This window comes from Panthera leo, chromosome A2 (genome assembly GCF_018350215.1).
Source record: "Panthera leo isolate Ple1 chromosome A2, P.leo_Ple1_pat1.1, whole genome shotgun sequence".
Lineage (NCBI taxonomy): Eukaryota > Metazoa > Chordata > Mammalia > Carnivora > Felidae > Panthera > Panthera leo.
The window spans coordinates 120038798-120065454 of NC_056680.1; the positions used below are offsets into that span (position 1 = coordinate 120038798).

At 46.0% G+C, this 26657-nt stretch overlaps 1 protein-coding gene across 1 annotated transcript in view; it reads left to right on the forward strand.

Moving 5' to 3' along the window:
• The first annotated feature begins 20437 nt into the window (after positions 1 to 20437).
• WIPF3 (WAS/WASL interacting protein family member 3) overlaps positions 20438 to 26657 on the forward strand; it is a 37155-nt gene continuing 30935 nt past the window's right edge. Inside the window, exons 1-2 of the mRNA XM_042927348.1 lie at positions 20438 to 20471; positions 20918 to 21079. Coding sequence (XP_042783282.1) covers positions 20438 to 20471; positions 20918 to 21079 — 196 coding nt within the window. The remainder of the gene's footprint in view (positions 20472 to 20917; positions 21080 to 26657) is intronic.

The following is a 26657-nucleotide window of genomic DNA, read 5'->3' on the forward strand; positions in this document are numbered from 1 at the left end:
ATGACACATGAAAATTATGTGAAATTCACATTTCAGCTCATAAAGGTTTATTGGACTGCAGGCATGCTCTTTTGTTTATGTTGTCTGTGGCTGCTTTCATGCTACAGTGGCAAAACACCAATGAAATAACTTGTTATTCCCCCCGGAATGATTTTATTTTCTCATTCATCAGACTGTAGTTTTGAAATTACACTCCATTATTATTATTATTATTATTATTACTATTATTATTACATTTTGAACTTCGTCAGTAAAAATGTTGTGGAAATTTTGTTCTCTTTTTTTGGTTGTATTGTACTTACGTAACACCGATGATTTTGCCTCTTGGCCCACAATGCCTAAAATATTTACTCTCTGGCCCTTTACAGAAAAAGCTTGCCAACACCTGTCCTACAAGCCAGCTGGCTTCATTCAGCCTTCTTTTGGTCACCTGCAGCCAATGATCTTGATACACTTGCACTGGATCTTGTCCCTCCCCTGTGCCACTTTGCAAGGACTTCCCGTCCCTCTCTTAACTGTTGCCCATCCCATCTCTCAGACCTCTGCTGTGCCCCTCCTGCCATGTCTCCTACTTTAGGATCTCAGCGTTGCTCTTCCTTTTGCCTGGAAAGATCTTTCTGTGCATCTCAGCTCAGATGTCACTTCCTTGGAGCACCATTTCCTCACACCCACGGTGGCATTTGTAACCTACTTTGAACCCCTCCTTCATAGCAGTTATCAGTTTTTAATTTTGTTTCTATTTGACTGGGGGCCACATTGTATGTTTTGTGTGGTCCTTTAGTTCTGTGTGCCTGGCTCATAAACAGGCACTCTGCTCATTGAATGAATGAGTGAATATATATGTATGCATGAATTAATATCTGCATGGAAGGGTTGAGAAAGGGAGGTAAATGTCTTCCTAACCGGTGGCCAGGACTTTAAACATACATGCTCATGGAGCAACGTGGCAGGTTGTTCTAGATGTAACCTTTGCAAGGACCGAGGGCATTTTGTGTGTTTTGTGGGATCCCCTGTCATGGAAAGCGTCCTGTCAAGCTTCAGCTTAGCTCTGGAAGATCTGGGGATCAAACCAGGGCCAAAAACTTTTTGGTTTCTTCCTCCCACCTCTCACCTCTTCCCTTCCTGTCCCTCCATCCTTGTCTCCTCTTCTTGGGTGATGTGCAGCTTTTCTTTTTCCAAAAACATGAGCGTGGAACCAGGAAGAGGGCAGATGGGACTTGCTAAAGTTTTGGAGCAAGCTTTAATTAAAAGCCAGACAGTCTTCACCATCTTGTTTCCCTTCTTTTCTTGCCCCATAATCCTGTCTTTTGTCTTATCCCTTTAAAATCCAGTAACAATATCAAAATTGCCTGCCTGGTGTATTGGTCCACTTACAATGAAATTATTATTGTTTCTTTGGTTACAGGATGTAACTTTAAAAATCTAAAGAAAATATAATGGATTTGATTTTTGAAAATGCAGTAGACTTTTACTGAACTTTTGTTTTCAAATCTACTACGACCCTTTTGTAGTGTCCAATATGAGAGAATAAACTCCTTGAGGGCCTATGGTTTTTTTGTTTTCTTGCCATAATCACATTACACTGTCTACTCAAGAGGAAGGAAATATATATGTCTCTGACCAACTGATAAACTGTTTGGAGTTGGGTTGGCCAAGGGAAAGCCTGATGGTAGGGTCATGGCCACAGCATGTGTTTATTTAAGAAGCAGGTTTGTAAATTCTTGCAGCATTATTTTTTAATGTTGCTCTTCAAGCTTAAACATCTTTTTTTTTTTTAATTTTTTTTAACGTTTATTTATTTTTGAGACAGAGAGAGACAGAGCATGAACGGGGGGAGGGCCAGAGAGAGAGGGAGACACAGAATCTGAAGCAGGCTCCAGGCTCTGAGCTGTCAGCACGGAGCCCGATGCGGGGCTTGAACTCACGGAGCCCGAGATCATGACCTGAGCCAAAGTCGGATGCTTAACCGACTGAGCCACCCAGGCGCCCCTCAAGCTTAAACATCTTAAGGAAAAAACAATTCCCCAAGAACTTGTATCTTATTATTTCAAAACAAAGGGGAAACTGGCTTGATAATCATTTATTTACAACGAAAAGCAAAACTCTAAGTAAGAAAACATCATGGTGCCATATATTTCTGCCTGTCCGTTCTGGAGATAGCACTTACTAAAATGCTTCAGGGAAATTACAGTGAGAAGCATCTTGTGGCCCCGCGCTTTTCTGTCCCTCCTTACCATTTGCAGAGTCTTTGTTGGCATTCGGGAAACCCTGCGTTATTTTTTTCTCCTTGCAGTCTAAGGATTGCATGATTCACAGGCAAGGGGGACTTTCCAGCGTCAGGAAATATCAGCTGTGGCTTACATTGGGAGGTTTTTCCCACCATCTCTAGGATGCAGGAGCTCACGTGGTATAGAAAAACATGTCAATCTAAGAAAGAAAACGTGGAAAATGGAGTGGTATCTGAAGTCCCATGAAAGCCTTTTTCAGAGTTTTGTGTTTGCTGTGGCTAAAAACAATGCAGAGTTGAGGGGTGCTAGGCGGAAGGGGGGCTTAGTAGAATTGCATATTACCCTATATTCTGGAAAAGGTCATTTGCATGTCTGCTGGTGTATTTGGAATAATGAGAGGTTAAAAAAAAATTCTTAAACACTGTCACTCCGATTCTCATGACGCTCTGACACTTTGATTAGTGTTGCTAATAAGGGATTGAGAACACTTAACCCGGAATTCACAGTGACCGCTGGGACAAGGAGAAGGCGTTTGCATTAGGCCAAGCTATTAGGAGAGTATTAAATTGACGTGTGGACTCTGCTTCACACGTTGCAAAACTACACCTTTGTCTTCAAGTAATTTTAAAAACTTGATTCTCCCTCTCGTGCCCATTTGCACCCACAAGGAGTAGCACTGCTCCAGTGAAAGCGGAGAGCCTGTCTTTGCAACAGATCTACTTGGTGTGTGAGCGAGAGAGGTGTGGCAGGACCTGCCAGTTATCCTTCCAAAGGGCCATTCTGGGCGGTATTTAAATGTGTTTCTTGTTTCTGCAGCTGTGAGGTGGGAGGGGTGGCAGGAACAAAAAGGAAAAGGCTTGCAGGGGTGTGCTGGAGGCCAGGATTATGCACTAATAATGCCTGGGACTTGGCCAGAGAGCCTGCAAGCTCTCGTGAAAGGCTTTTATCAAATTTCATAGGAGCCCAGGAGCGTAAGTCACTCTCCTGCAGCACCTGAGCTGAGGGCTAAGGCAGGAAGGTGCCATGGGAGTGTGAGGCCAAAGGGCCACTCGTGAAAGCCTCAGCCATCTCTGTAGCCATCCCTAACCAGAGATCCATCTTATACCCCAATCTGCTGGCCCTTTGCCTTTGAAAGCTTTTTAAACTACAGCGTAACTAACAATTCCTAAAAAGCTGCAAGTGACCCATCATATGTACCCTGTCGTACTTAGGAGCGCCACTGTGGTTTGGAGCCTGGGATCTTTGGGGGTGGGGGGTGGATCCCCTTCCCCCAAACTGCTCCTTCCTTTCTTGCCATAAAAGGAGAACACTACCAGTGTCAGGTTATCGCTGGCAGTTAGAGATCCAGCCCAGACGCACTAGAGAAAACTGTAGGAGGGGAGACGGTGCTGGGACCCGCCAGCACATCTCTGCAGTCGGGTGTTGACGACCGGTAAAAGTCACATTTTCTGGAACGTTTAATGAAAAGACAGGTAGCATGGCGTGAAAAAAGCAGGCTACCTATAGGTAGTGTGGTCCCAACTATACAAAACAAGACAAAACTGTGTAGGTAGATGCTCACTCATGGTCTCATGGCTCGAGGTCTCTGCTGCTCGCAACACTGGGCACACAGTGGGGACTGAGCTCTGTGACCGCAGACTGTGCCCTTAACCTTGACCAAGCCATTATGCCAATTTGTGGAGCTTTCGCTGCACAGACTTACCCACTCTCTGCCTCTGAGGAGCCTAGAGCCTGAATCCGGAGAAGTCCGGTCTTGTCATTGATCACTGCTCCGTCATGGTAGGACTGAGTGTACAATTGGTTGTTCCCAGAGCAGAAACTTTGTGCCTTGAGTTGCTGCCTCATTATGTGCTTCCTGCATATGGGATCCTTGAGATCTCATCTTTTTTAAATTTTTTTTTAACGTTTATTTATTTTTGAGACAGAGAGAGACAGAGCATGAACGGGGGAGGGTCAGAGAGAGAGGGAGACACAGAATCTGAAACAAGCTCCAGGCTCTGAGCAGTCAGCACAGAGCCCGACGCGGGGCTCGAACTCACAGACCGCGAGATCGTGACCTGAGCCGAAGTCGGACGCTTAACCGACTGAGCCACCCAGGCGCCCCTGAGATCTCATCTTTAAAGAGCCCCGTGTCCTCTAAATTAGTCACCTTTCATCCTAAGCTTGCTTCTCTGAGCATCAGGCACTGAACGTGTCCTGCTAGTGTTTTGAGATCTCTCTAGAACAGACAAGTTCAGAACTGAAAGGATCACGGGGCCGGTGAGCAGTTAGTGAGTGGCCCTGAGACCGTGCCTAGTACTGACCTAGGCACATAGTAGGCACTTAATACCTAGCCTTACTTCCTGAAACTAGTGAGTTTTGCGAAAATACAACTTGCAAGGCAAACCCGCTGGGAGCTAACCAGCCAGCACTTTACGTCTTATACCTGCATAAGTCTCGAAAGCCAGAACACGTTCTCTGTTGTGTCAGAACAGCCTCAACACATTCAAATTTCAGTAAGAATGTTTTATAAGGCAAATGCAGTTCTAGCAGAAGTAACACATTTAGGGATAGCAAAAGTTAACACCCAGTTATTATTTTAAAAGCCATAAAAGCTCTACCCGTTCCAGTTTGTTACTCTTTTCAACGAGAATAGACCTTGCTCCTTTCCTTTACATAAACACATTTCAAAACTCCAGGAAGGCAACACGATGTACCAGTTTTGGACATGGGAGCCGTAGATTTCCATTTTAATAAGGTCTGTTCACAATAGAGGAGTTGGAATGCGTTTTCAGGCTGGCGAAGGCAGGATTGTACCTGCTCCGTGTACAGTACTTAAAACATAAAGGTGTAAAAACATGTTTGTGCTCTCCATCTTCCGTTCAGCCCTCGCTGGGCCGAGCCATCAGGGTCAGCAGGGATCATGCAGTGATGCCGTGTGGTGTGTTAAAAATAAATGAATTAATTCAATAAATAAAATGAAAACATGTGGGCTTTAGAATTGTGCAGATTGGAAACTGAACCCCTGCTGTGCCACTTGCTAGCTATATGATGTCGAGCAAATTCCTTAGTAACTCCGAGCCTCACCTTTCTCTCTGTAAATGGGAATAATAATACGACTTCGTAAGGCACACTGCCCGTAGAGTGGTAAATATGTGTAGAATGCACAAATCATGGGGCTATTATGAGGATCCAAGTAAAATACTGATAGAAGCTGTTGCTTATCCAGTGCCTGCTTAGTCAATGGTAGCTGCTATTATTTCAGGGACCAGGAAACAGCTGGGCACATAACCAGATCTGGGACTGGGAAGTTGAGGGCAAGGGTCCCTGTGGCCAGTGTGGAGCAGGCTGTCACACCCCAGAAGTCAGGATCAAGGTTGGAAGCCTGAGTTATTCTTTAAAGTGGGGAGTTAGGCCAGTGGTTGGAAAATAGTCCAAAAACACAGGGCAGAGTTTACCACGTCCGGGTTCTCAGGGGCTCCAACTCCCCTGTGCCGGTATCTGCTCGTGTAGCACGATTCCAAGGAGGTGAATGGTTGGCCTCCTCTCCTCTCTCGTGCCTCCCACGGAGCTGAGTGGCCTGCGACCAGGGTTGTAGCAGGAAATACCTGAAGTCGGCAACAGAGCCCTCAGCCATGCAACCGGGGAGGAGGAATAAGTGGAGATGTGGCTCGTTCTTTAGGACGATCCCGTGGAATGGAAGCCGGGTCCAGATATTTCCAACGTGTAGAGGAGGCTTTGTTTTCTCAGCTGCTGTTTGGTTTGTCGGTTTACAAGCAGCTGGGCAGTAGCAGACCAAGAGGCTGCCTGGGGGAAGGCACACATTTCCCTGGAAGGTTTCACGGTGATGCTCGTGCAAGAATTCCAGCGCAGCTGGCTGGCTCTGGACCCCTATCTAAAGAAAGATGTTCTCTGGGCCTTTTGACAGCTCCGGGAGGCTGTGATTCAGACGTTATGGTGTGGTCTCTCTCTGCCTGGCCCAGACTTTCATTTAAAACTCTACCGGCCAGGGGAAATTTGAACACTGACGGGATACTGGTTGATATAAAGAAATTCTATGCCATGGAAGCATAGAACGTCTGCTTAAAATTCTCTGTGTTGCCTCCTCCCCACCATGTAATCTGGCTCCTGTTTTTCTGGGGTTAATGTCACAGTTTTAGTGCCACCTCCCTACAGCAGATCTGTTGTCTCTAATCATTGGGTCACAGAATGGCTTGTTTTTTCCCTCCTAAGGCTGATCCCTGATTCCAGTGACTCTGAAGGGGAATGTCGGAGAAGCTGTGAGGCTGGCCATCACGATATCCCTTGCTACTTTTTATTTAAATAAGCCTTGAGTCCTAGTGCGGACGCCAGATAACAAACAGTGGTTTGTAAAACCGTTGCCTTTACCGTCCTGTGCCCAGGGACAAGGACACCTGGCACTAGCTGGTGTTTTCTGCTCCGAGCACGGAGGACATTGTGGGAATTACTAAGGCAGAACTTTCCCAGCCGGCAAGCCTTCTCAGCACCAAGGTCACCCCACCCAGATATGGAAGAAATTTCACCTTCGACATTGTCTCCTCTCTGACTGCATGCCTCTTGTGATTGCGTTGCGGAAGGATTCCGGAGGCGGGTGAGGGAAGAGGAACTTTAAAACCAACTCTGAGGCAAAAGCTTTGGCCCTCGAGGTAGCTTAGGAAATATGTTATAGCATAAACAAAACAAAACAAAACCTTGTGGGTTCGAGAGCAGGTGAACAGCGCATCTCAAGAAGTCAGATCGCAGGCATCCAGGGACTTCTTTAAATCTCACAACTGGGACGCCTGGTTGTGCCCCAGTCACTGGTTGTGATTTCGGCTCTTGATTTTGACTCTTGATTTGGCTCAGGTCGTGATCTCACCGTTTATTGGGCTGGAGCCCATGCTGCACTGACAGCACAGAGCCTGCTGTGGATCTTCTCTCTCCTTCTCTCTTTGCCCTTCCCCTACCTGTGCTCACGTACTCTCTCTCTCTGTCTCTCAAGGTAAATAAATAAACTTTAAAAAATAAAAATAAAAAAGTAAAACCCACAACTGTGAAATATAGACGTCTGCCCTTTTGGCCATGCAGACTCAAATTTTTTAGAAACTACCATTGGTTCCACTGGAGGAAGAAAAAGTACAGTCATGCTGGGGGTCAGATCTGCGACAGGAATAGAGAGCACAGCTGCCCCTCGAGGCTTTGTCACACAGGACAAAAATGGCCCAGTAAAACCCATTCCTTTGGCTCAGGGGGCTCTCGTGCAAACACAGACCAGGACTGGTAGGTGAGTTACTTTTTTTTTTTTTTTTTTTTTTTTTTGGCCATTAATCCATAACTATTGCTTAAAAATATGCACCAAAAGCCCTTATTGTATCCAAAGGAAGGATTTTTAAAACCTAAGGGAAACCTAAGGGAAAAAGCCTCACTGGAAGTGTGACGTGTCCTTGCTCACTTCCTCAAAGGCCACCATGGAGATTTGCACCCACCGAGGGGAGCATGTGCCCTTCCTTCCCCCGTTTTGAGCAAATGCAGAAAGCTAGGGTCAGTATGGGTACAAGCAGAGACTCACCACCAATGGTAATGGTTGTTCCCAGGGGGCAGAGAGCACTGTGCCCGCTGCACATGGGTTGCCACCACTCCCGACAGCCTGGCTTAGAGCATGGCCTCACCGGCTTGCACACTCGTCTCTCCGTGAGTACAGTAAACCCTCCTGCATCGGTTCGGCTATTGCCAGGCCCTGTTGTCAGTAGCACTCACTTTAGGGGCTTTGGGTCCAGGGGCCTTCTGTCTCTGTGCCAGGAAAGGCTGCCCTCAGGAGGATCCTGAGAGTGGGGGTCAGGAGACAGAGATCGATAATCTTCCTTTCCCCCCGGGGCCCGACAGAGCAAGATGTGAGGGTCATTTCCTTGTGTCCAAGATTTTCTCTTTGGCACACTGGTTTTCCCGTTTCCATTCCAGTAATTTCTAAGCAGCATGCAAACTCACACATCAGTTCCTCTTTCCCTCTTTGGAGATGTCACTTTAGCTCAACCTCCCCTTCCTTATTTTGACCAAATACTTCATGGAATCCTGACCCTCACCTGGGCAAAACCATGACTGCTTCTCCTCACCAGGGCCATACAAAACCACCTCCTCCCTCCATTGATTTTACGTGAACGTGAACAATATGATTTTGTGTTCGAGGCGCATAAATATTCCATTAGTAACAGCGCCAGACTTGGCCTGTTTGGCTTGGATAAGAGTAGTGGTCAAGTGACTGACGTGGAAGGCTTGGCGAACTTTCTGAAATTCAATGGTGTTCCTTCCTGCTGCGCTTTGGCACAGAGAAGTGGGTTGGTGAGACCAGCCACGTGTCCGTGCCGGTTGGGCTGGCCCCGAGCAGGAGTTTCAGGAGCCCAGCTTCCCGCTCATCTGCCTCACCCGTGTCCTCTGTGTGACCTGGGGAGTCCCTGCCCTTCACCCTCTCAGGCCGCACAATGGGGACCGTCCTCTAGGGGAGAGGCAGGGGGTGGCTGTTGATTTTATGTCATTTGGCTTTGTCAAGGACTTGCTTCATTTTGTTTTAATTGTTGCTAGGTAATGCCTAAAGAGTAAAGCTATTCTAAATCTTGAAACATTTGTAGGGGCGCCTGGGTGGCTCAGTGGGGTAAGCAGCCGACTCTTGATTTCCGCTCAGGTCATGATCTTGTGGTTAGTGAGTTCGAGTCCCACATAGGGCTCTGTGCTGACAGTGCAGGGTCTGCTTGGGTTTTTGTCTCTCACTCTACTCCTCCCCAGCTTGTACGATAGATAGATGGATAGATAGATAGATAGATAGATAGATAGATAGATAGATAGATGTTTAAACATTGTCTTCAAAGACTGGATTCTCAAGTGCAAAATGGGAAGAGGGTGAGCAAGGAGAGAAAAGTATCCTAGGGAGGATTTGAGGAACCAATGAGATTTTATTTGAAAACTCTAAACTCACACAAAAAGCACACTTTCCCTTGGTTTAGCTTTTAGGTGAAATGAACAGCTGTATTAGGATACACTATTCTGGAATGTTACTCTAAATTTTTTTTTAATGTTTATTTTTGAGAGAGAGAGAGAGAGAGAGAGAGAGAGAGAGAGAGAACGTGGGGTAGGGGAGGGGCAGAGAGAGGAAGACACAGAATCCGAAGTAGGCTCCAGGCTCTGAGTGGTCAGCACAGAGCCCGACGCGGGGCTCAAACTCACGAACTGTGAAATCATGACCTGAGCTGAAGTCAGATGCTTAACCGACTGAGCCACCCAGGCACCCCAGGAATGTTACTTTAAGGCCTTGACCCCGGGAGAACCAAGACCAGCAAGAATCACCCAAGCACCCAGTTCCTTAATTCTTCTGCGTTGACATCCAGAGCACTACTAACCTGCAGGACCCCTCTGACCTGCTGTAACTTCTTGTATGTCGTCCCCTCCCTGGTGGCAGACCCCCTTGCCCTCTTCATTGGAGGAATCAGTGTATTTTGCCAAACCTCTGTGTCTGTTTGCTACCAGATATTGTTGCCTCCTGCCCCGAACTTGGAGCTTTTGCCACAGACCCACGGTGATGGCTGAGTTACAGGTTTTGAGGACAAGTTTGGGAAAAAACGGGTGTGCATCCAAAATCATCTGCCATGGACATTTTTCCATGGCAATTATAATAGTACCTTTGGATTATTATTGAAAATAGCAATCCTCTAATATATTACTGTAAACAGCTTGACAATTTCACAACTTCCCATAGAGCCTCATTGGATCTTTCCTTATCCTCTGTGAGAAAGAAAAGAGCTTTATCTAATGTGGGTTCCCCTCAAAGTAGACTTGGAGGAAAGGGTCTCTAGGTAGTGTATTTGAGAGGTGATGCCTAGAAGCCCTGGCAAGGGAAAGAGGAAGCAAAATAGAGGAGAGAGGAAAGCAGGTGAATGGTGTGTGGGAAAGTGGGGTGTCATCCTGCAGGGGACCCCTGAGAGACTCTAGAATCTGCCTGGATTGTGCTACTGACGGGCGAGGGGCTAGGGCTTTATCCACTGACCCTCGTCACCCTTGTCACCGTGGAGTGCACGCCCCTCCGGGGAATCCCTCTGACAGAGACCCACAAGCAGTTAGCATGTCGGGGCACTGTCTGGTGTCAGCTTCCAGGCGAGGCAGAGCAGGCAGGTGATGAGACCCAGCAGCATCTACTGGAATCATCGCCAATTCATGGCGGACGAACGGCGGTCCAGAGAGATTAAGTACTTGCTCAGAGTCGCACAAAGGGTGGAGTCTTTGCACTTCGTCACCTGCATGCTGTCCCTTGTACCGGCTGGCCTCCAGGGCTGCAGTTATGGCAGAGATGGCTGGGACATGCCCTCCAAGCCCAAGACAGCCAGTGTTAGGAGGCCGGAGAGCAGGACTAGCAGAATATTTTCTCTGATGTGCTTCCCCCATTTGCATTTCCACAGGGATCTTTGCCCGACTAGTGTAGCTCCTTCTTTAGAGGTAACACAGCAAAGTGATGGAGATTTCCGAGCCAGCCTTCCTGTGTTTCTATCCTGGAAATTTAGTGGCCTTGGGCAAACTATTTAAACTTTCTGTGCCTTAGTTTTGTTCTCTATTTAAGTACTACCTGCTTCATAATGGCTGATGCAAAGACTGAATGAATTAATACATGTAAAGTGCTTAGCAGGGAATAACAGCCATAAAAGTGTTAGATGGTGTTGTTATGGTGCATACAGACGGTCTTTTTCCTTTCACTGGCTTTAGAATTCATGCGAACTCATTATGAAACGAAAGCTCACAATTCATCCCGCATTCACATCTTGGTAGCGTCTTGCCAAGTTTAAACGCCATTGCACTTCAGACAATTTGTGTATCGCCTGTCTTCACCCTACTTTGATCAACTCCCTAAGGAGGGAGGTCATGCGGCCTTACCCTTCACAGCATGAGCAGCGCCAAGGGTGGGTCCTGGCCTTGGGAGCTTCTCCGGAAATTGGTGTTCTGTGAATGAGAGCGCACCCTCCCAGGAGTTCGCTGGTGACACAAAGCTCATGTTACACAGGCAAGCCACCTGCTGGTGGTGACATCAGCATAAAAAGAATTTGAAAGGTTGAACCAGAGATGTACTCCTCCCAGAATTTTCTCTATATTTATAGAACACTATTCTGAGGCCCTCAAAAGAATTTTCAGCTGTGGCTCTGTTCTTTAATCCTCCGTGAGATTAAATTGGAAGCGAAGATACGGAGTGGGGCGTTCTGGTGTGCAGTATTAACATCCACCAGCAATTATGGGTATTGTTGTTTCATTACAGATAACACTGTGTGGCAACAGGTGGACTAATTTTAACATCCGCTTGACCTTGACACACTGTTCAAATGGGTCAGGGTCAAATTGGGTGTCCTGTTTTACATATGAGGACCTCAGACCCACCGCGGCACGCAGAGGGCCCTAAGGCAGAACTGACCTAAGCCAGGGTGTTTGTTCACAATTACCAAGTTCTTGCTGGTAAAGGTTGGAGGTGCCCAGTGGTGGGAGGTGGGTTATAGCTACACGACCTAGACACCGAGTCACAGATTCAGCACGGTATGGGCTGTCCCCTTCCAGTTCGTTTGTTGAAGTCCTAACCGCCAGGACCTTAGAATGTGACTGCTAGGGTGAATGCAGAGAAAAGTAAGGTTAAATGAGGTCATTATGCTGGGCCCTAATCCCATAGACCCAGTGTCTTTGTAAGAGAGGAGATAGGGATGCAGACAGGCAGGAGACGGCCGCCTGCAAGCCAAGGAGAGAGGCCTCACAGGAAACCAACCCTGCAGACACCTGGATCTCAGACTTCTAGGCTCAGTACTGTGGGGAAGTAAGTTCCTGTTGTTTAATAAATTCCCAGGCTGCGGGACTTGGTTACGGCCGCCCTGGCAAACGCATACACGATGCCTTCATTCGTCGGCCAGTGCAGAAACCCCAGCACCTCCACCATCTCGGTGACGCCCCCCTCAGCTACCCCACCGCACCTTGAGGACAGGTCACTTGGGGCAAATCTGGTCCCAGAGCCAGCCACCCCCAGACAGAATCTGCAGCTTGTTTCTTCACTCCCCTGCTGCGTATGCACGTCCTTCCCCCCAACTTCTTGTGCTTTTATCGATCGCTCTGTTCTTGCTTTCTCTGTTTTGTCTTCTTTTGTCTACTGTTTAGAAACACGCAGAATCTCTGATTCGAAGGGGCCTTCTGCCCCTAAGACCTCGTTTAAAGGCCTCCAAAGCCTTTGCTACGAATGACATAAACTGCTGAGGTTGCTGCAGGAGTCATGCATTTCAGAATCAATGGACAGATAACTTCTATTTCTGGAAGCTCGGATCAAGAGTTGTGTCGATTCCGTGCAACCTTAAATCATTTTAGCATCCATTATGGGACGGTCTTCCAGCCATCACGAAGAAAAGCACTCTGCTTGCTCACTGCATAGCCTTTGCTGGCTCCCTTCCCAGGACCTTGCTGTTACTAGCTGATTTCCTGCTGCAGCGGTGGGGTTCAGTTATGGCTGGAGTGCATGGGTGGACCCAGGGTGAGCCTTCGCAGGTCCTGGTGTAGACCTAGCCTGGCGAAAGTACAGAGTGGGTTCGGGTCTTTAATGGCACCAGAGAAACCACAAAAAGTGAACGTCAGTCCTCTTTTTTTCTTTTTTTTCCAATCATCTCACTCTCTCTTTTCTTGGTCTCCTTCACTTTTTTTCAGGCCACCTTCCCTCTATTACTTTCTCTCTGTTGCCAGAGTTAGCAGATAAAAATACAAGACGCTTAGTTAAACGTGAATTTCAGTTAAACAGCTGTACTACAACTAAAACAAATCATTGTTTTAGTGTAAGTAGGGAACAGATACGGACATACTTAAACTTGACATTTTTCTTGTTTATCTGAAGTTCAGGCTTAACTGAGTACCCCGTTTTTATCTGGCAACTCTGTCTTTGTCTCGGAATATGTGTTCTTTTGTGTGTTTCTCTTATATATAGGTATGTATGTACATAGAGATGTAGCTGGAGAGAGATATCTCCCTCACAGGCTTTCCTTTTCTGTGTTTTTCCCCTGAAAACCCTACAGGCATACCCCCCACCTTCATTCATATGCACAGCAGTGGTTATATCCATATTTCTCCTTCCACCTTTCTTCATTCTTCCACATCCTTTCCCCTGTTATATATCTCCCTTATCTATCCTTAAAAACTATAGTTTTCCTTTCCCTAAATCTTGGTCACACTTAATAAATAACTTTGTTTCCTTCCAACTTTAAAATATTGAGAAGTAGATGGGGCGCCTGGGTGGCTCAGTCAGTTGGGCGTACGACTTCGGCTCAGGTCATGATCTCGCAGTCCGTGGGTTCGAGCCCCGCGTCGGGCTCTCTGCTGACAGCTCAGAGCCTGGAACCTGCTTCAGATTCTGTGTCTCCCTCTGTCTCTGACCCAACCCCGTTTGTGCTCTGTCTCTCTCTGTCTCAAAGATAAATAAACATTAAAAAAAAGTTTTTTTAAATATTGAGAAGTAGAATCCTTGATAGCTCTCTCTTTAAATATTGGTAAAATAAGGTCATTATCAGCCTTGATATTCTAATTTGCTTTTTTTTTCTTCTGATTTATTTATATTTGTTTTGCCTTGCTGGATCACTGGACCTAACACGAAAATGGGATCATACCCTCGTACGGAAGGGTGACGGCATAGGATACAGTCATGTAAGAACCTCATGGGTGGCATAAGAAGTGTGAGGCATTTTTTTTTTTTTTTACTTTTGTTACCTTTCATTAGTAAATCTTAAAACCTATCAGTCAATAGGCATAAATCTCTCTAATGTCTGTTTTCTTACAAATCATTATGCTAGGCTGTGGGATCGCTAAATCAGTGAAGTCCTTCGGTCTTCCCCCTTGGATAAGACACATGGAAAGATCAGAATCCAAAGTAATATGTATTCATTGCAGCAAAGAATAAAGAGTGTACGGAGAGCCAGAACTGAGTGGCCGCAGACCTTCATCATTAAGGGATTAGGTTAAAATGGCTGCCGGGCTCGCCAGCGTGGAAGACAGAGCAGGGGTGATGAGGGCGCTCACCCTGGGCACTTCCACCTTCTCTCAGTTTGCACCCTCAGCACCTCCCTTATCTCACCCTTGTCCTGGCTCTGCGACCTAGCGCAATTCAACTTTGCTCCCTCATAACCCAGCATTTCAGAAGGGAAACCAAACTGTTTCTCTTTCAGAAGCAATCATGGCACCATTTTTTCCAATTTGAGCAAAACATAAATAAGTGACTTTCTTTTTCTTGATTTTTGTTTCATCATGCTCCACTTCATTCCACAAAAAGTTGACACAGCCGTTGTTTAAAATTCCACAAACTTTTCCTCAGCCCCTTTCACAGTGGTTGGCTTCTGTGGTCTGTTTGTTTGTTTTCCTTTTCTGGCTTATCAGTTGTCTAAATCACTTGTTTGGTAACAAAAAAAATTCAAAAAATTCTGTGCGGGCGTCCTCCAATGGTATCATAAAACACACTTTCTAGATTTCCAACTCTTGCGGACCAGCTGTTGGCCACCGATGGTATCTGGGGCTTCCAACCCTTCCTTGACCTCACCCCTACCCCATGACTTTGATGACTAGAGTGCTTTGATATTACGATTTTCTTTAAAGTGTTTCCATTTAAATACGAGAATCTGAAATGTTTTTGTGCGTGTATGTGGTTTATTTTTAACTGACCGTATTATTCAAAGCAATTTTAGGTTCGTAACAAATTTGAGTGGAAAGAATGGAGAATTTCCTTATACCTCCTGCCCCTGCACATGTACAGCCCAGCCCCCCTCCACCCCCCTCCCCCGCTATCAACATCAGATTTTTCATCAAGACTTCTATTCCGTGTTTTGTTAAAGATTCAGCATCTTTGAAACTATCTCTTTGAGGGCATGGTTACCCAAAACGAAGAGAATAACCAAAGATTAGTAGTTTTTAAGTGCTTGTTTAAAAAAATGTTTGTGTATTAATGTTTTACAGTGTCTTACATACTTTCTGCCTGTAGAAGAATTATTGGTTCCTAAAATGGGATTAAATGTACCGGAGATCAAGTGGTAGCTGGCACATCGAAGGCGGTTGACGTTTGTTGACTGTATTGACATTCTATTCCTTGACGAAGCTTGTGACTTCCAGATGCTTTGCCATCTGAACAGTCTTTGGCCTGGGAGCCAGTAGGTTGGTGGTCTTTAAATGGGTTTTCCTGGAGCTGGAGTGCAGCCCCTTCCTTAGGGTGCAAAGGTGACTTCACCGAGTTGCCAAGGGGGGCAGAGCTCCATCAGTGCAAAGGAAGGACGGTGGCTGGGATGTATCTAAATTTGCAGAAGGAATTGTTGCAACAGCCTACCTCACTCTGGTTACATAGAGCCTCATCAGTAGGCCTAATTTTAGGAGGTGTAAGACGAAAATACAGTTGAGAGGAGTGAACTAAAAATAGCCCCCCCCCTTTATTCGGCTACAATTCACTCCCTCAGCTGATAAGTCTGTTCAGTTTATGCAAAATTCTTCCCCCTGTCATAATTGCATGAAGACTTTTGACAGTTATTAAGCACAACGCAAACCTCCATCTCGTTTTGATTCAGTGCAGCTGTCATGACCTTCAATTTATTTCTGCCGTCCTCTGGAATTGCTGGCATTCTGTTCAACAGATGCTACTGTATTTTTAAGGGAGCATTTGAGGTGGCCCCATTTTATTAAAAATACGCAGGGAGCGTCATTAATAAGAGTACGTTGTGTGAGGCTCAGGTGGGCCCCTTCTGTGATTCTCATGACAAAAATACTTTTTGCAAAAAAAAGTGGACGCTGTATTTTCATGTTAAAGAACCTAATTTTATTTTAGTGAATATTCGGAGTGTTTATTGTATGGAAGACATTGTGCTGAGCACTGGAAGCGTTGATGAAGACATAACTTCTGCCTCAAGGAACTTGGGGAACTTGGGGAAGACAGAGGTATGTCAAGATGTGAAATATGTGATCTCAGCAACTGGAGTCAGAATTCTTCTTAAGGAAGGACCTGTGTTGGGAACACATCTTGATAAACCCTGGACGGGTTGTGGGGGTGGGTGGAACTTGAAAGCAGGAATGAGGCAAAAAATAAATAAATAAGAATGGCTATACCGCACCACACAAAGCCAGAGGAAGAATGTGCTTCATTCATAAGTAGTTGGGCAGAAGGAAAAGATAGTTAAGAAGGGGGATGGGGGGAAGGGGCCAGAACACTGACTTGAGGTAGGTGGCTACGGAGATGCTGGGCCAGATGAAACCCTTCTGTGTTGTGATGAGCAAAGGCCATTTGAGGGCCAGGGATGCCCAGGGCTCGATGTGGGGTTGTTGATTCTTGGATTGAAAAACCCTCCTGTTCTCCACCCACATTTCAAATAAGTCTGCTAGGTTCTTGAATGATGTGCGTGTTTAGGGGTTTCCCTGAGGGGGTGCAGGGGGGTGGGGTGGAAGAAGAAGGGGAAGGCTCATAGAAGACTTTGACCTGTGTTTCTGAGACCATAAGGAGTAGAGCAGAGACATGATGTGTGAAAGAAGGAACCTGGAAGCAAATGTGCCCACAAGACATAAATTCCCCTGAAACTGCAGAAATCTTTGGGAGGCTTTGGGCTTCCCGAGGGCATCAAGAAGGGCTATGAGCCAGTCTCCTGTAGATCTCCAGGGCTCAGGAACCCCCAGTTGATATCTGCTTATCTAGGTTAAACTTCTAAAATGCGTGGCTATTATATGGTAAGTGGATGAGAGTTGAAATACAGTCAACTCTGACTCTTGGAGTAACTTAGGCTTCTCTGTGAGAGGCTTCATAGCTAGCCCTTGGAAGATAGTCTGATTTTAGTTGGCAGAATAGGAGGAGAAGAGTATGTCCTGCAAAGAGAATGCATGAGTATTAACAATGAGATACCAAGTGCAAGACCCATATAGGGAATGGGGAACAAGGCAGGCACGGGCAGTGGGCAGCATATAAAGTGTTGGGGGTGGGGGAGGTGAAAACATGGAATGTGGTCAGATTCTGGACAGCCTTGAACACCAGGCCTAATGAGTTTTATCCTCATCCTGTGGGTGTCTCATCTAGATCGAAAGAAAATTGGACAATCAATGTGAAAGTTTAACTAAAGAATGAAGATTCTGAAAGCAAGAGGCCCATTAGGAGACCATTTAAATTCATGACTCTCGGGGCACCCGGGTGGCTCAGTTGGTTAAGCGTCCAACTCTTGGTTTCAGCTCAGGTCATGATCTCAACAGTTTGTGAGTTAGAGCCCCGCGTCAAGCTTGGGGCCTGCTTGGGATTCTATCTCTCTCTCTTTTTCTTTACCCTCCCCTGTTCATTCTCTGTCTCTGTCTCTCTCTCTTTCAAAATAAATAAATAAACTTTAAAAATGCATATCACTGAAATAAACAATAAATAAATTCATGACTCTCAGACTTCCCACCTCCTCCTACACACCTGAAGGTTGACGTCCTCCCATCGCTAAGAATGACGTCCTCCCATCGCCGTGGTTTAAGTGGTGTGGGTGAGAAGTGAAGAGTAAGCTCAAAATGTGGTGGTGGAACTAGAAAGGGTGGTAGGAATTAGATATGTTTTGCAAGAGAAGTTGACAGTAAGTGAAACTGACCAGCTATAGAATGTCAAGAGTGTGAAATAGGGAGTCTTGGCTTTGAGCCTATGGGACTCCAAGGAGAGTGCTGAGATCCGTATCACAAGAGGTGTAAGGAGGGCAGGTGTGTGTGTGTGTGTGTGTGTGTGTGTGTGTGTGTGTGTGTGTGTGTGTCTACACATGCACACACGTCTTTGGGGGGTGGATGGGACAGAATGAGTTTTGGGGGGATGTGTTGATTTAAGATGTCAATGGAGCCCTTGCGTGGAGATGTTCAGCAGCCAGCTGGAAGCATATGCCTGGAGCTACACACTCAGCACATTCTGAAGTGACCTGTCTATGTTGCATAAATGCCAGCAAGGTGGCTCGAGTAGATTCCAGGTGTTTCTGCTCTGCTGGCACCTTTCTGAGTCTTATCCAGCCAGTAATATGTGGAAGTATCTGGCTTTCCCACTGCTGCTGCTCTGTTCCTGCCCATAAGAGATGCTCAGGGACTGTGTGTTGTTGAATGAGTGAGAGTACTAAGCCTCATGTTGACAAAGCTAGAAGAGTGAGAACAAGAGTTTATATTTTTCTTGTGGATTATGGCACGGAGATAACTTCCTATATTTACTTCTATTTGGCTCTTTGTCCGTATACATATAAATGTGTCAAATGTTTTCCTGATGAAAGAAATATAACTTTACAAAAGAGGTTTAAAAAATATAGGGGCACCTGGGTAGCTCAGTCAGTTGAGCATCCACCTTTGGCTCAGGTCATGATCTCATGGTTTGTGGGTTCGAGCCCCAGATAGGGCTCTGTGCTGACAGCTCAGAGCCTGGACCTGCTTCGGATTCTGGATCTCCCTCTCTCTCTGCGCCTCCCCTGCTCATGTTCTGTCCCTCTCTGTCTCTTAAAAAATAAAACATTAAAAAAAATTTTAAATATATACGAAATATATAGAGTCTTAATTCTGCCATCCTGCTTATTTCCTTTTTTCCTTTGTTTTGACCTGTTAGCATAATATTTTATGCCACTTTCTGATTGTCATTTATTTTAGATATTGTTTGTTTATCATTTATTCATTCTGGATATTGTCCCCCTAAAGAGCAGCAACCTGAAACTGTCTGTTTTTTCTTTTTTTTTTTATTTTCTTTTTTTAGAGAGAGAGAGAGAGAGCACAAGTGGGGGAGAGGGAAAGGGAGAAAGAGAGAATCCCAAGCAGGCTCCACGCTCAGTGCAGAGTCCGACACAGGGCTTCATCCCCATGACTGTGAGATCATAATCTGAGCCAAAACCAAGAATCAGACGCTCAACCAACTGAGCCACCCAGGCGCCCCCTGAGGCTGTGTTTGTCGAAAATTTTAGACCAAAAGTCAAACAAATACAAATTGAATTCCTGGCATGCAGCAGCCACTGGGTTGAAGTGGTGAAAAATGAAGGCATTCACACTTACCCCTCAGGGTTGCTGGGAAGGCACACATGTCAGAATAGGTATAGACAGACCAGTACACTGTAAATATTCGTAATTTTAGGACTACATTAGGCACAGAGCAGGCAGGTGAGAGAAAGACCCACTGGGGTTTTCAGAAAGTACTTCATGGAGAAGGTGTATTGAAACCAGCGGAGCCACTGAACATTCTCACCCAGAGGAGGGACTGGTGAAAATGGCGTCTGGGAAAGATTTTCTGGTTGTAGGGTAGGGGGTGGTGGGATGGGACAGGGAATACCCAGAGTGTTTTGTAGGGATTCAGCCATGCAGTAGTGGGGAGAGCCTGGCATGGTTGCCCAAATGGGAGGGGATGTTATTCTGGCACTCCGTGGTTTCCACAGGCCCCCTGGGGGTTGTCATTCGGAGTGCTTTATTCTTCCCAGGACGTGTTCCTGTTGGCTGCTTTGCACGCAGTACCTCCTGGCCTACTCACCTGATTCCGTGAAGGTGTCACACACATCCAAGCTAGACGGTTCAGAACTAAACTTAAGTTCAAGATGAGGCGGCGAGGGTGGGGGGGGGGATGTCAGCCTTTCTTCTTAGGAGGAACATGAGACATGGTTGTTTGTTTCTGGGTGTTCAAATTTACTCGTATTGTAAAAGAGTCGCTCTAGGGCCATGAAGTGATAAAGGGTCAGAGAGTCCCTCGGGGGGTAGACAAGCGTGGCCACTAGGGCTGAGAAGGACCTGGTCACTTGTTGCCCTCAGGATATGTTATCTCTGTTCTGCAGATGAACAGAAATCAGAACTTGGTGAGGACCCCAGTGGGCACATCAAATTAATACATGCCCGTGGTTTAGAAAGGAACCAGTGCAGAAAGACAATGATAACAGAAGAGCGGCAGCATGAGTCCCGAGTTTAGTGCTCACTTTTTGGTGGGGGAAGTAGGAGAGATGATAAATCTGTTGGGATGTGTTGAGTTGAATGGAGGGAATCCTCTGGAATCCTTATTTTTAACTGTAAGGAAAGGCTGGCTCCCGCTGATGCAAGTCTGATGGCTTCCTCCTTGGATGACTCACTCTACCAAGATCACTTAGCCACTGGCAAACTGAACTCAGATGCTTCCTGAAGTGTTAACTTGGCCAGAAGAGAACAGTAGCTTGTAGAACCTGCCATCGAGCCCAGCCTTTTCCACTATGCCATACTACCTTCTTGCCAACATGCCGGTGACGATGCTCTTAGCGGCCCAACAGCGTTAAAAGAAGTGGCCCAAGGGAAACAAAGGATGTGAGCAGCATGGACCACAGAGCTAGCAGGCAGGGTGTAGAGAATCACCTATTGGACAAAGAAGGATTCCTTGGTTGCCCCTCTTCATCGACAGGGCTCAGAAGTAGAGTGCGGTCCTAGGGTGATGACAGAGCTATAGAAGCACATACCCAGAGCAGCTCCGGTCTGGTGTCCTAGGGGCCAACCAGAGAGGTGGGGAAGCAGCTTCTGGAATGGATGAGAATATCACCAGATCCTGACGTAAGACCCTCTCGGTGTTGGTCTAGATCCATTTACATTATCATCTATGACAGGTACAAAGCTTTGAGAACATCTTGAGCTTTCCAGAAATTTCAGAATTTCCCCTCCCCCCCTTGGTTGTTATTCGTGCCCTTTCATATTTGAGCAGTGTTCAAAATCTTTGTCCGTTTCAGAGTCAGCAGAGGGAGGCCAGAAGCTGAAAACCCCTGCCTTTCGCCCTGTAGCCAGCAGGGGCATGGAAAAGGAGAGTAGGGGGCTGACTCTTAGAAAGAAAGAGGTGGGCCAGTATGGTCCACCCACAGGAGGTTCCATGTTACCTGACGAGGGAGTTTCAGGTACAGGCTGTTTACGGTTGCGGGTATCAGCCTCGGAGCTAGGGTTACCCTGTGCAGTTTCCATTTTAAGTGCCCTCCGTCATACTCCTGCCAAGACTGCCACTGGCTCACGTTTGAGGCACCAATCAGACTGCTCTGAGTCCATCACTCAGCCCTGGCAAAGGCCTAGCACTTAGCTCTTCGGGCCCCAGCCTTCTACGCAGCAACACCTGCCCTTCCTTTTCCTTCCGATACCCCCTCCCTGCCCCCTTCTTCCTGCGCTGGCTGTCACACTCCTTGTGAAGCAACATCTACCGCGGTCACAGGCCAGAGGATAATCGGACCACTCCCCCACCCAGCTGCAGGCTTAACCATGTGTTCCTGGGTTTTCACCTTCGCTATTTGCCCGGGTGGTGTCATTACTAAGAGACTGTAGGGCCTGGTGGCCAAGGGACCCTGACTTGGCCTGGCCTCACCTTTCCGCTCTGCCCTCGCTAGCAGTAAACAGTGCACCTCATCTGTAAAGTGAACATAATACCCTTAACAAGTACTTACATCATGGGGTGGGCGGGTCAAGTGCCTTTTACATGAGTTAATACATGTCAAGCCCTCGGAACGATGCCTGGCGCGTGCAAATGCCTTCCCGTTTCTTTTCCTCATTGCCGTTGTCATTATTGTCACCCTATGCATGCTACGGCCTCTGTACCCAGACTCCAGAGTGACCCGTGTGCATAGCGGAGTAAAAAGAAGGAACCAGGTCTCAGCGAAAGTTGTCTGCTTCAAAAGGAAGAGAGGAAGGAATCCTAGGTTTCAGCTGGGGTGAATGAGAGAAAGCCTTTAACGGAAACAGGGATGCCGGAGTGATGTGCTCCCTTTGACAGTGGTGTTAATTTATTAGTTTGCAGATAATCTGGTGGGACGAGAGCATGTTTCTTTTTGGTGGTTCTTTTTGTCTGGAAAAAAAAAAAAGGAAGGTATGAAACCTCAACCTGTTTTTGAGACACTGCTCAAACTATGATTTATTTATTAGCAATTCCTGGTGCCAAGCCCTGGACTCCTAATGCTGGCCTCTTTGTTTTTTTCTTTTTCTTTTTTTTTTTTTTTTTTTTTAGTTTCAAGGTTGTTGTTTCTGGGTCCGGCCATGGTTTTAAAATCACGTTTTCTCATCATTTAAATTTTAGTCTTAAAAGCCTGGGAATATGGGCATCATTGAAAAAGGGAGATGGGTGCTGAATTCAATTCCCATCTCTCAGGACAGAGTAACCAAAGGTTAAAAGGGGTGAAGACAGCTTGAGGAATAGGGGCTTCAGCATAAAGGCAGCAGCTTCCCTTCCTGCCCCTGCATGAGCAGACAGATGTCAGAGAGCAAGGGGCTAAGGTTTATACAAAGTTCATTTGAATAAAGTACTGATAGATTACTCACACGGTTTAAAAAAAAAATAAAAGAGCTGGTGGGGCGCCTGGGTGGCTCAGTCGGTTGAGCATTCCACTTCGGCTCTGGTCATGATCTCGCAGTTTGTGAGTTCAAGCCCTGCATCAGGCTTTGTGCTGACAGTTCAGAGCCTGGAGCCTGCTTCGGATTCTGTGTCTCCCCCTCTTCCTTTGCCTCTCCCCCACGGTGCGCTCACTCACACTCCTCTCTTTCTCTCTCTCTCTCTTTCTCAGAAATAATAAATGAGTAAATTTTTAAAAATAAAATTTAAACTAAAAAAAAAAAAGCTGGATGTGCCCGTACTAAAAGGGGAATGGCTTGGTTTTTGCACGCAGAGAGTTTCCACTCAAAAATAAGGGGAAATGCAGAAACAAATGATCTCATTTCCAGAGAAGTGATGGTTGGTCTTTTAGCTCTTCTGTAATTAAATCCAGATGCACCTTAAACAAACCTTAAGACTGTGGTGGTAAGATGCTTTCCTCAGGGGAAAGAGGCGGGGAGCAGAGCACCTGGAACTCAAAACGCAAAGTTCGGTGACAAAACGTGAGATGTCCAGATTAGGAGGTTGGATGAGTTTCATGACCATGTTCTACAGCAGCTGGGACAGATATCTTATCAGTGTAGCCACGACATGGGTTTCCAGATACACAGATTTCCAAGAACTGTACCTGGGACCTGAAGAGTTTAGTAGGATGTGACGGGAACTCTGGCGCCGGATATTTTTATTGTTTTAATTTGGGTACCGCTGACCTTGTTGGAGAAAAGAAACAACAGCTGGGCAAGCACCGCCATCAGCACTGTTCCTGGGAATTCGGAGACCCAAGCTTCTGCCAGACCCTCCGTGCAAATTCTGGCAATGCTCTGTCCAAAGTGAACTACGTCCTGCACCTCCTCATTGCTGGGTGTTCATCTGGACCTTCAGACATTTTCTTCTCGCTTATCCTTAACCTCCTACTCCAACGACCAGTTGGCCTACAGCCACCATTTGTCACCGACAAACTGTCCAATTCCAGGACACCAGTATGCATGGATAGCAGTTTCAAAATGGCTAGCCACTCCCTCTGTGGGAAATAACACTATCATATAGAGTCCGGGATTTCTATACAATTCATTGACCTTAATTCTTAAAAGTTTTGATTCATTTACACATTTACTTGTATCACTGTCTTTTTTTTTTTTTTTCGTATGATGCACGGTGAGATTATTTCATTCATTTGTAATACTCTTGGATAATTTTGTCACATTCTGCATTCTTTCCTGGGATATCCCAACTTCTTAAATGACTATTTTTATTTGTGTCCGTACGGTTTACTGTTTACGCCATAAGAGTTTGTGGGTTTTGACAGATGCGTAAAGGCAGTTGTCTGTCATCAAAGTATCTGGGAAATGTGTCACCAATTGGGCCTCCCTGCTCCCAAGAATGCCTGATATGTTTACCTTGACCTTGTCTCTAGTTTTGCCTTTTCTAGAACGTCATATGAATGGAATCCCAGAGTAAAGGTAAATAAATAAATAAGGGGAAAGAACAGTATACAAAAACTTTAATATTTGAGGGGCACCTGGGTAACTCAGGTTAAGCGTCTAACTCTTGATTTGGGCTCAGGTCATGATCTCCCAGTTCGTGGGTTTGAGCCCCACATCGGGCCGCATGCTGACAACATGGAGGCCACTTGGTGTTCTCTCTCTCCCTCTCTCTGCCCTTCCCCTGTTCATGTTCTCTCTCTCTCTCTCTCTCTCAAAATAAAAAGATAAAACTTAAAAAAAAAATTGTTTAAACCTTTAATATGTGAAAGACCTGAATAGTGCCATAGAGAATTACAGTGTGCTTTGGAGAGGATGTGTGGATCATATAAGGAAAAGATTGATTTGGAGAAGCTTACAAGAAAAAAGATTTTGTAAAGTAAATGTGGTTTTGATATAGAGTTTAAAAGAGAAACACAAGGTTGGGAGGTAGGGCAGGGCTGGGGCCAGGGGTGCATGCCCAGAAGAGGCAGAAACGTGAGCAGAGCCTTGGAAGTAGAAAAGGAACGCGGGAGAAATCCGGAGCCGTTTTAATTCCTCGAGAAATACAAAAGAAGGTTGAAAGATTCCTTGGAGGAATGTGGCTGGATTCCTTGATTTGGGGCAGAATGGAGAGTCACTGAAGCATTTTGAGGAGAGTCAGACAACGGGTGCCTTAAATGCAATTATCTGAGGGCAGCCTTGAATAGACTGGGATCTGAGTTGTGGAGACCAGAGGATCACATCCAGAAAATAAATAACAAGGAATGCAGTTTTACCCCGCTATCCGAAGGTGGAGTTCCTTCGAAACATTTTGTAAGCCAAAATGTTGTAAACTGAGGCACCAATTACCATTCACGTAAATAGGGCCACTTTTGAGCATTCCCAGACCCCAAATACAACCTCTCTTAGGCTTTTCTGATACCTTAGGACACGTCTGACTAACGGGCACACAAAATAAATCAAGACAAAGCACAGGTGCTCACAGGCACAGTTCAAAGCTGTGGCGGCTGGCTGCTGAGATGCTGAGTGTGCTTCTCAGGACGGAGCTTGGCGGGGCGGTTCTCGCCGCTCGGGGTGCGCGCCGCCTCTGTAAGGCTTGTTGCAAAACCAACACTGCGCGCTGTTTTCGCTTTTCACCTTGCTTCGTGGAAGCAAAAATCCTTTTCCGGTTTCTTTCATTTAGTCAAAGTAGGCGCTAATGTAGGTCTTTTGTAAAAGTGATGTAGTGGGGACTTTCAAACAGTGGAGATACCTGTATGTGTATGTGTACATGTGTGTATGCAATACGTGTGTACATACGTATACAACCATATATATACACACACACGTAAACACACACACATAGACACACTCCCTGACAACAGGATCCTGGCGGTCTCACCCATACTGCGTCCCCAACTCCTAATCTAATGGCACAGAGTCGGCACTCAGATCTTAAATATTATTGAGTCACATTAATAACCAACAGGTTTGCTCTATTATTTCTGTTTGCCCTCTTTTCAGGGTCCCTCTCTCCAGCAACTTCTGTAAACTACTCACAGATTCATTTTGCTGTGATGTGGATAAAATAGCTTTTTATTTTATTTTATAATTTAAAGCTGTGTTTTTGCCCAACGTCCAATCCACAATCCGTCTGTCGGCTGCCTTTTTAAATGTATGGCTCCCTTGTAGTTCAATATCTACTCCCTGCCTCTGAAACCCATCCCACGGGCCCTGCTGATACACGCCTCAGATCCCTCTTTCTCCATATTTCTTTATTGCTACTCTTTCCTTTCCCAACCTGTATTCTTCTGTTTTCTTCCGATTATTCCCTACTGAAGGAACTTGGAATTCATATTACAATCAAACTTATCAGTGTTGCCAAAACAAGCACCAGAGGTAAAGCTTATAATTAGGGAGGGACTGCCATATAGTGGAACTGCTTAGCTGGTGTGGGTAGGAAAATGCTGGCATTTATAGGTAAACTCAGCTTACAGAAATGCAGTTAAGCCCAGCAGAGCATATTAATGGAGGCTTTGAATTTTTTGTCCCAAGTGAGATGGAAAAACACTGCAAGTTTTGAGCAGAGTGACATAATCCGGGTGGCAGGTGCTCTAAGGGTGAGCATGTTGCTCTAGGAACAAAAAAGGACTCTTCACCTGGCCTTCCAGGATCAGAAGTCCTCCTGGAATATAGCCAAGAGACAAGTGTAAAAAGAGCAGAGAGATTAGCTCAAGCAAAGGCCCAGGGGTGAGCTCCAGCAGGGAATGCTGGAGAAGTGGAGGGCCTCGCACAGTGTGAAGGTATTTGAACTTGATCCTGAGGGCCGTGGGGAGCCAGCAGAAAGTTTTGTGGTGGGGAAGGCCATGACAAGTGACATGTCCCTTATACAGTTCATACGGAGAGCTGAGTGGAGGAAAGCAAGAAAACAGGAGACATGAAGACCAGATGATGGAATCCCAAGGTGATGGTGGCCTGTGTAGGGGTGAGAAAGTTTTCCTTTTTTTCCCCCTCTAGGTTCTTTGGCTGGTGTACTAATTAAGTTGACATGAGACAGAGTAACAGGAGAGAAATGAGTTTATTTTGAACGTACAGAAGCTCATAGAAATAGGAAATTCAAGAAAGTGGCCAAAGCAGGCAGCTTGTAGACCTTTTATTTTATTTTTTTCAACATATGAAATTTAT